This window comes from Hevea brasiliensis, chromosome 7 (genome assembly GCF_030052815.1).
Source record: "Hevea brasiliensis isolate MT/VB/25A 57/8 chromosome 7, ASM3005281v1, whole genome shotgun sequence".
NCBI classification, from domain to species: Eukaryota; Viridiplantae; Streptophyta; class Magnoliopsida; order Malpighiales; family Euphorbiaceae; genus Hevea; species Hevea brasiliensis.
The window spans coordinates 30,823,187-30,835,692 of record NC_079499.1 but is presented as its reverse complement, the minus strand read 5'-3'; the positions used below and the strand labels follow the sequence as shown (position 1 = coordinate 30,835,692).

At 32.0% G+C, this 12,506-nt stretch overlaps 1 protein-coding gene across 1 annotated transcript; it reads left to right on the top strand.

The window, feature by feature from the left end:
- Window positions 1-1,678: 1,678 nt before the first annotated feature.
- Window positions 1,679-2,887, top strand: LOC110665664 (uncharacterized). The gene has a single exon (XM_021825874.2). The coding sequence runs from the start codon at window positions 2,137-2,139 to the stop codon at window positions 2,641-2,643; it is 507 nt and encodes a 168-aa protein (XP_021681566.1). The 5' UTR covers window positions 1,679-2,136; the 3' UTR covers window positions 2,644-2,887.
- The last annotated feature ends 9,619 nt before the right edge of the window (window positions 2,888-12,506 follow it).

Genomic DNA, 12,506 nt, shown 5'->3' with positions numbered 1-12,506 from the left:
ATTGATATTTTTTTTTTCCATAAAGTATATTGATGTTAAGGGTTTTCTTTATAGCCTACCAAGTGGAATAGTGCTCTTTTTATAATTGATCTTAAACTGACTAAAATAATAACTACAGGACATGAATATACAAATATAAACAAAATCATTTACTGCCTCCCACCAAGCACATTACACTTTAACTTCAGAATCTATAATCCATTTAATTGGTGCTGGATGGAGGGGCATCTGGCTGCTTCTTTGGCATAACAATATGGAATTATGTTATCTCATTGCTAGCCGCATACAACCTTAGTAGAAGAGAGAACTGAGTCATGTCAACATTGAATTATAAGTATACTTATAGAAAAATATATATATTTTTTTAATTTATTTCACTTGGAAATAAACATGGATTGATGATTTGGATGGAAGTTATTATAATTTAACAAGTTTGATTGTATTATTTTTTATGGAAAATAGTAATTTCAATTATTTTCTTTCCACTCTTCTTTTTTCTAAACAGGGGAAAATATGTTTATTTTCTTTTTATTGTTTTTCTATTTTCTACCTATTTAAACATGAGGAGGGGAAATTAAAGAAAGGAAAATCATTTTTATTTGGATAAATTACAATTTAGTCATAAATTTTAATGAAACTAATTACTTGATCTCTGTATTTTAAAAAATATATTATTTAGTTTTTGCATTTCACTCATGTTAAACTATTTAGTCCCTCTATAAAATTTTTTATTCAATATTGATCAAATTACTATTTAGTCTCTCTATATTTGGTGAAAATAATTAGTTAGTCCCTATATTTTAGAAAAACACATTAGTTGGTCCTTATAATTTTACTCCATTAACTATTTAGTCATATAACTATTTTCTATACCTGAATTATCCTAATTCTCTTCACCTTATTTCTCTCTCATCTTCTCTTATTTCTTTCTCTCATGTTTCTTCTCCCCTATGTCTACACTCTTCTTCCTCTTATTCTCTTTTTGTGTTCATCTGTTAATAAAAATTGTACAAACTGTCTATATTAAAAAGTTAATCAATTTTCTTAAATTTTTAATTAATCAAAAAAATTATTTTCCAGTGGATAAAACATAAAAAAGATATCCAAGGAATTGAAAATTTTAAAAAATATATAAATTCATATTTAGTATCTCCATAACAAAATTTCTATATTTATCCAATAATATATTTTTCAAAATATTATATTTTTAAAATATATAGATTAACTAATTAATTTACTAAAATAAATAGACTAAATAATAATATTTTTTTAAATATAATAATCAATTAATTAATTTTATTAAAATAAAGAGATTAAATAATAGTTTGAATAGCATGAATAATAAAAATTTAATGAATGAACTAAATAGTTTAGAGAAAATAAAATACATAAAATAAATAATATATTTTTTAAAATATAAAATTAAATAATTAATTTCATTAAAATGTATAGACTCAATAGTAATTTTCTCTTATTATTTTCCTTTATCCAAATAGAGCATTAGATACAAATTCAGGGAGCACATTATGCTTTTGACCGCATTTTATTCTCATTTTTATGTAAGGGTTCATGTATCGACATTCTTTTCCCAAATGGTTAGAATGCCAAATAAATAAAAGGAAAAGTAATTAGGCTGCCATAGAACATTGAAGATTCTGCTAGGTGTAAAGTTATAGCTTGGCAACTCCATCAAGTATCACGAAACCTGCCTTTGAAGGTATGCAAAAGAGGTAAAGAAGTGTCTCCCAAATGACAAAATTGGGGTTTTGGTCCAGCATTTCCACATCCAACGTATGCTCCAAACTCAAAAGCCCAAATCACAAGAGCAACCTCAATGTAGGAAAACAAATGCCCCATCACTCACATCTCTAGCGAGTGAATCACAATTACTAACATCAGATCAACTCTTGATTGTCTAACTCTAAGGTCAGACAGTGTTGCACGCGCTTCAATAGCAAGTGCTTTTGAACATGTGGTAACAATTCTGTCAGCTTTACCTTGTTCTGATCTTAGGACTCGCCACCCAAAACCAAGAAGCCAATAAAGAAACAGAGAAGGAGATATAGTTTTACAGACGAGCCCAAGCATAACGAGAGAAAATCAAAGCTTTGTTTGAAGAGCATATGCAACTTGAACATGGAAAACAAAGAAGAAGAAGAATCTGCACCGGTAACAACAGAGCCATCATCAACATATCAGTTATTCCTAACAATTATGAGCAAAAGGAGAACATGGGTATGTCTTTTTGTGTTAGTATATGCAATCCTCTTATCATCCTCATGGAATTTCCTTAAATCCATACTTTCTTGGTACAAAGAGCAAGCCCAAGTCACTTCTGCCTCTTCTGGGTGGCCTGCCTTGTATGCATCAGTGCTTCTAGGTGCAGTTTTTGGACTTCTTTCAATGGTTGCAGCTCTTGCAGTGGCCGTGCCAGCCACCTTGGTTATATGGATCTCAGTTGTGGTCTTATTGGCTTTCTTTGGGAAGCCAAGAAGGGCCTTGGTGATTGAAGGAAGGAAGATCACAAGAGAAATTCTTGGGTTTGTGTTTAAGATTTTGTTAAAGGAAGGGAATGTTGTGGCTGCTGTTTGTGCTGTTCTGGGCTACTTTGCTCTGGTTAGAAGGAATTATGAAGGTGATTGAGGGCTTTTTGTTTCAATTTGCTGGGATAATTGTTTAGGACAGATGGTAATGGATTTGTGGAAATTTCCCCTTTGTCCTGAGCAAGTGTTTGATAATTTTCTTTTTTGTTTTGGGGGGTTTGAATTAGGGATAAGAACTGGGAAAACTGTGTAACTGTATTACAGGTTGGTTAGTTTTCTAATTCCGCTGTAATATATATGTTCTTTCTAATCAATTTGATGGGCAGTTCTGTTTTATTTTTAAATACAGATAGATAAATTTTCGTCATATAAAATAATTTTAAAATGCATTTTCCTGAGGTGTCCTCTTTTTGAGCATGGGACCTGGATGGGAGAAGAACAAAAAAAATTGCGGTTTAGATTCTAATTAAGCAGTTATGACAAATGTTCAGAATCAAATTGTAAGTTACAAATTTGGAAATTGATAAATTGCCCTATTACTATCAATGTTTCTTCACTGTTGAAAGTTTCTTTATTTTTTTCCCCATCTTCTTGTACAAATTGTCAGGATTATATACAGAGGGGCCTTCTTCTGCAAGTTGTCAGGACTCAGGACCATATGCATGCATAATCTGGGAGCTGCAGGAGAGGACGGTCTATAGCAATGGACCTTTGTGTAGCGTTGTGCAAATAGCAGGCGTAAGTAACTAATGTCCACAAGCTACTTGTAGCCTGCAAGGGAGCAATTAGAACTACCGTGGTAGAAACTGATAATTGTCTCATTAGTCATTCAGGAACAAAGAGATTGCAGTTCATGAATGTTGTGACCTTTGGCATTCCAAAAGAAGTTCTTGGCTTCTTGGTTCAACCAAAAAAAAAAAAAGATTAGGATTGGCCAAGTGCATAACCCTTTACAATTACTTGGAGAAAATAAAATTGGTGTCATAGTCCTCTAAGAGAAACGATATCCCAATTGCTGAACCTTTGAATTATACTTTATCAGTCCATATTCAAGAAAAACTTAAATCCTTCTAACTGTTTCAACAATAAGCTGCAAACTTTCAAATTGAAGCCTAATAACAAGATGAACTTTTGCAAATCAACAGAAACGAGAACCATCATACGGTTTAGATATTTAATGGGCCAGAAAGATGAGGAAAAGCCTAAAAGCTTAACCTTAAGATACAAATCAAAAGCTCCACTGGAGCATGAAGACTTATGCATATACGTTTTAAGGAGCTGCTTTATGCCTTCTCCTCTTGTTTCCATAATAAATATTGGTTTGTATTTGCCCATTTGCAGACTATCTTTTTTCTGTGGCCTACAATTTTTTATCAACATCCTCAAATTTAGGCCTGTTTGCTAGATGCTTCTATCTCAATTCATCATAATCCTTGTTGATGAACTGCAATGAACAGAAAATATTAGCAACACAAGTACCCATCAGCCTATGCTTTATTAATTGTGCATATATCACATTTAAATTGATTTTCTGTTGTATTCTTTCTTTGTTTATGTTTAATCCAAAATTTTCAAATCCTTACAGATAGTAAGAGATGCCATCGATATATAAGGGAGTAAAATTGACAAAGAAATAAGAATTGTCAAAAAAGGTGATGCGTTAAGAGAGAGAGAGAGAGAGAGAGAGAGAGAGAGAGAGAAGGTTAGATTAAGATTCTTCAATAGGACCAAATAGCATAACCACCTGAAGAGTAATTATTACCTACGCCTAAGTGTATACACCCAGCCAATTATCTGTTGCTATTTTGGTAAATTTCCCCACCTGAAATGGAAGGCATTTGGCAACCTTTAGCATGCGAGTAAGGAAGCTTCATTGCAAATAAATATGAAAAAGGAAAGAAGAAAAAGGGTCCTGCATGAAATGCACCATTTACACTTGTTTAAGCTTTATTTTCTTTCCTAAAAAAAATAAATAAATAAAGCTTTATTTTCTCTGCATTTTATCTGACTTCCTTTAATTATCAACTTTTCTTTAATTTCAATATTGCTTTCCAGTTTTTTTCGTTCTTTCTTTTGTTTTAGTTGCATTTTTATTATCATTCGCTTCCTGCTTTCAATTTCAGTACTGGACCTTTCCTTTCCTAGCTATATTAAAAAAAAAAAAAAACATTTGGTTTGGTGGTTTATTACTTATTTACTTTGTTTTTTAGATTGTTCAAGAATCGTTTTTTAGTTTGCCTACGTGAAGCTTATATATTTCAATCTAAAATTTCTTGTTTTTATGATAAATAATGGCACCGCCTGAGGAAAACTTTATATGAGAACAAGCCACCGGTTTTATAAATCTTCGATTCAAAATATGATTCTGTTAGAGATCTAGAGAGCCCAAAGCACCTAGGGAGAATCCTTCTTAATGGGTCTTATGAAAGAACACACTCGTGACTTCACACCACATTCAACCCAAATGAGTTTATGAGTCCTTCCCACTTATATATCTCTCACTCATCCCATCTTTTTTCGATGTGGGAATTCCACACTTGTATATTCCCAACAATCTCCCCCTCAAATGTGAATTTCTTTTACATTGGGCTTACTGGGCCTACTCCCCCTTAAACGAAAGTCTTTTTTCTTAACTCAAGTATTATGGTGTCACCAAGAGCTCCTAATTACTCCACCAAACCCACTCGAGCATGCACCTCTAAGAGCCATGGTAGAGCCATCACGTGTACCGAGATTCCCACTCCATCAATTTGCTCTTCTCAAAAGAGTGTCTTTCTGCTCCATTGGGCCTACCAGGAGTCACCTGACTCTTTATCCATGTGTCAAAGCATCATGAGAATCACTGACCACCATTTTCATACTCGTCCCTTGCCAAACCAAGGCTCTGATACCACTTGTTAGAGATATGGAGAGCCCAAAGCACCTAGCACTACAAGAAAAAAGAAAATTATCAACAAAAAATTTGGTTTCAAAACATTGAAAATCGGTTTTTAATTTCAATTAGAAACCGATTTGAAACCGAAATAGTTGGTTTACAATTCGTGAGTTTCTAAATAAATTAAAAATGGAATATAATGTCCGTTTCTAATTCTGAAATCAATTTGAAACGGATATTTCCGTTCTAAAATTAGATACCGAATAATTTCGGTTTCTAAATCTGTTTCAAGTTAGCAACCAAAATATATCGGTTTCTAATAATCTGAAACAGATTTCCGTTTTAAATCAGTTTCTAATCGAAACAAAAAAAAAACACTTTTTAAAACCGAAATGTATTTGGTTTCTAAATAGAAACGAAATTTTTATTTCAAATCCGTTTCTAAACATAATAAAATAAAATAAAATCATTTTATTTTGAAACCAAATACTTTTCTGTTTCAAATTAAAAATGAAATTCAGTTTCTAATCCGTTTTAAATTACTGTAAAAATTTTTATTTTTATTTATTTAATACATTATTTTTTATATTGAAGCACATAATATATTATCAAATCTTAATAATACAAGAAAATTAAAAATTCTATCATAGATAAATAAATAAAACATTGAAGAAAATGATATCTTTATTAAATTATGAAGTTCATAAATTTAATATATGCAAAGAAAAGTATACACTTGCAATGCAATTGAAACACTAAGAAATCCAATATAGACTCCAACCAACAAACTTCAGTATTGGACGATAATTATATCACAACAAATATAGATTACAATATCACAAAAGTGAACCAAGTCATGTCTAGCCATATTTTCTCGGTAAATACCCATGCTAGCAAGATCTGGACCATTCCACTCCATGTTTATTCATGAATATTCTGGTCCCATAACAATATCTCTTCAAACATTAATTATGCCCCATAGTCAAATCAAGGATAAAGACATAATCTGCATCAAGGAAAAGCACCTTAATGAGTAAAAGTGAATTCAAAACTACTCTTAAGCAAATAGAAAGCAGGACAATTTTCTTTCCATTAGTTCAATATAAAGGACTTAAATCTGAAAATTTATAAGTATCAGTAGTAGCAAATATTAGTTCAATATAAAGGACTTCAAGCATTAATGTTAATTAGAAACTAAGCTCACTGATAAGCATATTTATGAATATTATAGTGCTAGTGTTGAAGACATTTCCAATCATGACCATAAACCAGCTAGTTTCCACAACTCATATTATACATACATATTCAACTAACAACTCAGATTATACATATATATTCAACTAATGAACCAATGTAAATAAAAGAAACACCATCAACTCGTTCAATTGCAGCTTTAGCATCTCAGAATGAACAATCCCCTCAATTCAAGGACGATCAAATCAATAAATATATCCAAAAATATGAAGAAACTAACTATAGTAGTTCACAAAACAATTGACAATAGTAGTTCAAGAAATTAGATTTGAATTCAATTTGTTTTAAATTTTATTAATTTTTGAAAGAATTTAAATTATAAATTGATTTAAATTACTTATTGAGTCATCATATAAAAAGAATTATGAATTAACTTTTAGTTAATTTATAAGTTACAAATTCTTTCAAATCAAAATATTAATTAAAAAAATTTAATTAATTTAGTTTTCATGCCAAATTTTAAATCAATCAGAATAAAGCCTGCTGCTACTATAAAGGATTCAAGTTTCCTCTTCTTCTTACAACCCACTTATAAAGAGCCATGCTTCATTTAAATTCATAAACAAGACATCAAACAGAAAAGGAGACACCTTGTTTGCACAAGGAACCAACTCTTGCAATGCCCTGATTCTTTCAACTATTCTTTCTCTACGCAACTGTGCCAAATAAAAAGGAATCAAGAGTGATTGTGCCATTAACATGAGAAAAGATCAAATGACTTTAAGGATGGGAAAATAAAAATAAACATATGGCTCTTGGCCAAAGCCAATCAAGTGTTTATACTACCATCAGTAACAGCCTCATACATTAGCTTAAAACTTTCCAAACTGACCAAAGGAGATTAGTTTCAATCATAGTCTCACTAAACTCAAACTCAAAAAATCATTATGAATTTATATAGTTTTCATCTTTGGATGGGAACTAGCATCTTATGTCCAATCCATTTGGCTACATATAACCAACATATGAACCTATTTTTTTTATTGCATTTCTTTAACCAGAACATGTGTGGATTCAGAGCAACTAGAATTCAGGTATGTAATCATTCAAGATGGCAGTCCTACCCTTTGTCTTACTTGGATGGTACCAGTTGCCTTAAATGCCTCATATTCATAGTTTTAGACCAAAGCCTATTATGATAAGAAATAAAAGAAAGTTGAGACTTACAGTTGATATACGAAGGATGCTAAGAAGAGTTATAGTGGTTGTGTAGGAATGTGGGGCATTTAACTTGGCTTCTTCATGTGAATGCTTGAATATGTAGTAGCAATATACTCCTCCAGCTCCTTGGGAACATAAGATGATAGTCTCTTAGAAGCTGAACTATATGCTCTACAAAGCATTGGATGACAAATTAGTCAATTTTCAGGCATATTAGAAACCAGTTGATTTTACAGCAATCAGTTACTTCATTCTTTTCTTTTTTTTACTCAAAGTAAAAAGAATAGAAAGTAGAAATAAATTGGAGAGCTTGTTGGAGTTGAAATCTACTATCTCAAGTGATTTACTGCTTGTCAAAGTGAGTTGGATCTCACCAGAAATCTTATTGTTACTTATACAATAATTACTGACATAGGCAACTAGATCTCAACAATTAGGGTTGACACAGGGTTGATTGTGGTTGGTACAAAAGAAAAAAATATATACTGATTTGTCTACCAGCAATCCTATTTACACTAGTTAGGATAAATCCTAGCTCCATTGACTGAAAACTAATAGTAATCTAGCAAGACTTTGCGGACAAGAATCCTAAATAAAGATGGCAAAAGAAAAATTAAAAAACTGAATAAAAACCCATTGCATAAGACTTTGGATGCTTCTGCATTAATAACATACCAAAAAACGGCACCTTCATGAGGAAGCTTTAATTCCATACACTTTGGGCACCTGCAAATAATAAAATGTTATAAAAGAATGGGAAATCTAAGGATAAGAGAATTGGAAGCATACAAGTTCACTCAATGAAGTTTCAAATCAATTGAAAAAGTATGAGTCAATTAGAACCGAAGCACAAAATCTCAATCTCACTAAGGAAACACACGAAATTAAAATATGTATGTCAACTGTCGCAAAGTTACTATTATGGTTGAGTTATACCAGTTCGATTTCAATATCAAAGCACCAAAATGGCCATAAGTTAAAATTACGTTTATTGAAATAAATTTAGAACAAATAATCCAAATTAAATAGATGAACACAGCAAATTACATACTGAAGATGTGCAGGCTTCCCGCATTGAACACACGATAAGGCAGTTCCTTCCGCCGCATCAGAGCTGCAAGCCATCGAACCCTAAAACTCTCACCCTCTTTTCGTCTCTCCCAATAGCTTGCAGTCCAATAATATGCAAATCAATTTATCACTATCAGTGGCTACAAAGATAAAATTACAAAGAAAGTTGTTCCATTGAGTTCAGATTATTGAACATGATAAAGAAAATGGACCTCTGGTTGATTGCGGGTTGTCGAAAGGAGGATTTAGAATCGAGAGGTTTATGTAAACGAGAGCAAGGGAAATAAAATTGGGCAGGAGCAGCTAGGGTTTTTAGAGAAAGACGGCGAACACGATAACTGTAAAAATCAAAGATGTAGTCTAAATGGTGACTTATAAATTCCCAATTGAAATCAAAGCGAGGCAAACTATGGTAATGGGCAGACATAAGAAAGAGGGAGAGGAGTAAGGGATTGGCGAGATTGGGAAAGAGGAAGAATAATTGGAAAAAAAAAAAGAGAGGGAATTTTAACTTTAGCGAAAAACAAAAGGCGCTAGGTTATTTTTTTTATAGAAAATTGAAAATTATAAATTTTATTTAATATTATTATTTTTAATAAATTATTTTTTATTACTATTAAAAATAAATATTAAAATAATTAATAAATTTTAAGTTATATATTTATATGGAGAAACCTATTTAGTCTACTTTGAATTTTGAAACTGAATCCATTGGTTTTTAAATCATGGGATTAGAAACTGACGGATTCGGTTTCTAATATAAACATGAAATCTAATCATTCTACCTTTAATTTTGAAACTGAATAAGTCGGTTTCTAAATCATGAGATATGTACTTGAAATCTAATGAGCCAACCTTGAATTTTAAAACCGACCAATCGGTTTCTAAGTAATGAGATTAGAAACCGACAGAATCGGTTTCTAATATGATCATGAAAACATTGGCTTTTGAAACCGAATCAATCGGTTTCTAAATTATGGGATTAGAAATCGACGAAATCGGTTTCTAATTTGAACATGAAATTTATTTATATTTCTTAACTTTTGAAACCGATCTAATCAGTTTCTAAATCATGGAATTAGAAACCGAAGAATCAGGTTCTAACACGAACATGAAAACTAATTATCCTATATTGAATTTTGAAACCGATTTGAAACCGAGATAATTGGCTTCTAAATCATGGGATTAGAAACTGACAGAATCAGTTTCTAATATAAAATGATTTCTAACTATCCTATCTTAAATTTTGAAATCGAAACAATCGATTTCTAAGTCATGAGATTAGAAACCGAAAAAATCGGTTTCTAATATGAACATTAAATCTCATTATCTTACCTAAACTTTTGAAACCGAACAAAACGGAAAATTATTCGAATTCAGATATCGATTTATAGTCGGTTTTTAAACCGATGCTAAATTTGCCGCTAAATTGTGTCGTGAAATTTAGAAACCGATATTTTTCCATTTCAAAATTCGGTTTCAAATCGGTTTCTAATAGGTTTCTGATATATTTAACCCATTTTTCCTAATTTCTGCTTCAAAAGCTGTTTCAAATTATAAACTGACATAAATCCATTTCTAAATTCGATTTTTGTTTCGATATTTTCTTGTAGTGTAGGGAGAATCCTTCTTGATGAATCTTATGAAAGAACACACTCATGGGCTTGATACCACATTCAACCAAAAACCTTAAGGCAATGAGTCTATGGGTCTTTTCCACTTATATGTCTTTCACTCATCCCATCTTTTTCTAATGTGGGAATTCCACACTTGTATATTCCCAACAGATTCAAACCAGTTTCTCTTCTTCTCTGTTATACTATCAACTCATGGTTTCTTGAATGGATCAAGATGCTTCAACCCAAGGATATTTTCATGCTCAAAATGTTATAAATCCTTTATTGTATCCTAGGTATTATGGAGTTTCCTCAAAGGGAATATTTATCTTTACCCATAGTAAGCTAATCAATCTGTCAATTTAGTTGCCTACCTTAACTTATCAACTTGTCAAATTAGTTGCCTACCCTCACTTAGTCCAGTAATGGAAAGAATATCACTCACCTAGTATATCCAAGTTCGAGTTCCTACTCCCTTAATCTACAACTTAAAAAAAAATTGCCAAATTTGTTTTCCTATAAAAAAAAAAAAAATTTGTCAAATTTGTTTTCCTATATTCCCTTTGATAAACCCATGGCTTTACCAAATTCAAGCTCAACCAGTGAGTTTTCATCATACACCCACTCTTTCTACTACTAGTCCTAAAATGGGCTAATAGGAGAAGATAGAGTCTAACTTCTCTCTCTTTCTTTATAGAGAAACTTTCATTTTCTTTTACATTTAGATTTAGAGCCTTAGGCTTTTTCTACTACTATCCTCGTTAGCCTCCCCTACCCCTCTAGGCAGAAGGAGGCCCCTGTGTCCTTGCTTGGCTTATGTTTTGCCCTCCCATAGCTAGGTTGGGTTGTATATACTTTTGATCTACTTTTGGTGGAGTGATCGGTGTTGTAAGGGGAGGTTTCTTCAAGGATGCTCTAGTGTTCTATTATGACTTGTGCTTCAAGTTGCATGGATAAGGACAAGTCTCGATTCTTTTTTGGTTGTTGTGAGTCTAGAATCGCAAAGAGATAGAGCTTCATCAGTTTGCTCCTTCTTTTTAGGAGATGAGCCATGTATAGGCCTTTTGGTGCTTCATTTTGTGTTTTGATACCTACCGGTGATGGATGTTTAGCGTAAAGGTGCTTTCCTAGTGTGGCTTGGGATATGGAGACAACACTGCATCTGGTTTGAATGGGTTCATGAGTGCAGTTTGTAACACCCTCACTGTAGCAATTTCTGTACATTTTACTGTTCCAATGATCGGTGTCGGTCCGGACAGCTAGAACGTCTGGAAAAATATTTAGACTAGAGTAAGGAGTCATAAATATTTCAAATAATAATAAGAAAAATTTAGGAAAAAATTTAGAAATAAAATATAACCAAGTTAAATGAGCTAATGCCCTAGCGATAGGTAACCTAGTGGGAAGTTGCGGCCTTTGCAGCTAAGAGCCCTGAACCCCGGAGAAAATTCATAAAATAATTTTTGGGACTCCAGAGAAGAGTCATTGAGGTTTTGATGGCATTAGAATGCCAAGAAAATGCTTAGGAAATTTTTTAGATCGGTACAGACAATTTTGGCTCAATAAGCCAAACAGAGGGTATTTTGGTCATTTCGTCCTCAGAGATGATTTTTGGCTAACTTGTCCAGTTAAATAAATAATTTACATAACATAAAATGTGAATAAATATTGCTAAAACTTGAATTGAAAATGGGTAGTAAAGAACAGAAAAGAAAATGAAAGAAAATTTGAAATATGACATCACATGATGTCATTAGTGAGCTCTCCACCAATCACCATTTAATAACACAATTAAAAGTCATTAATGATTGATAATATATAATATGATTAGTGAATTGTGATTTTTGAATTTGAGTGACCCTAAAACATAAAAGAATGTTTTAAGTACAATGGTGCATGAGAACCATTGATGAGAATTGTGATCATATGAATTATCAAATGAATGTATAAATTATGAAATTTGTCATGAAATAATGAAGTCATAAA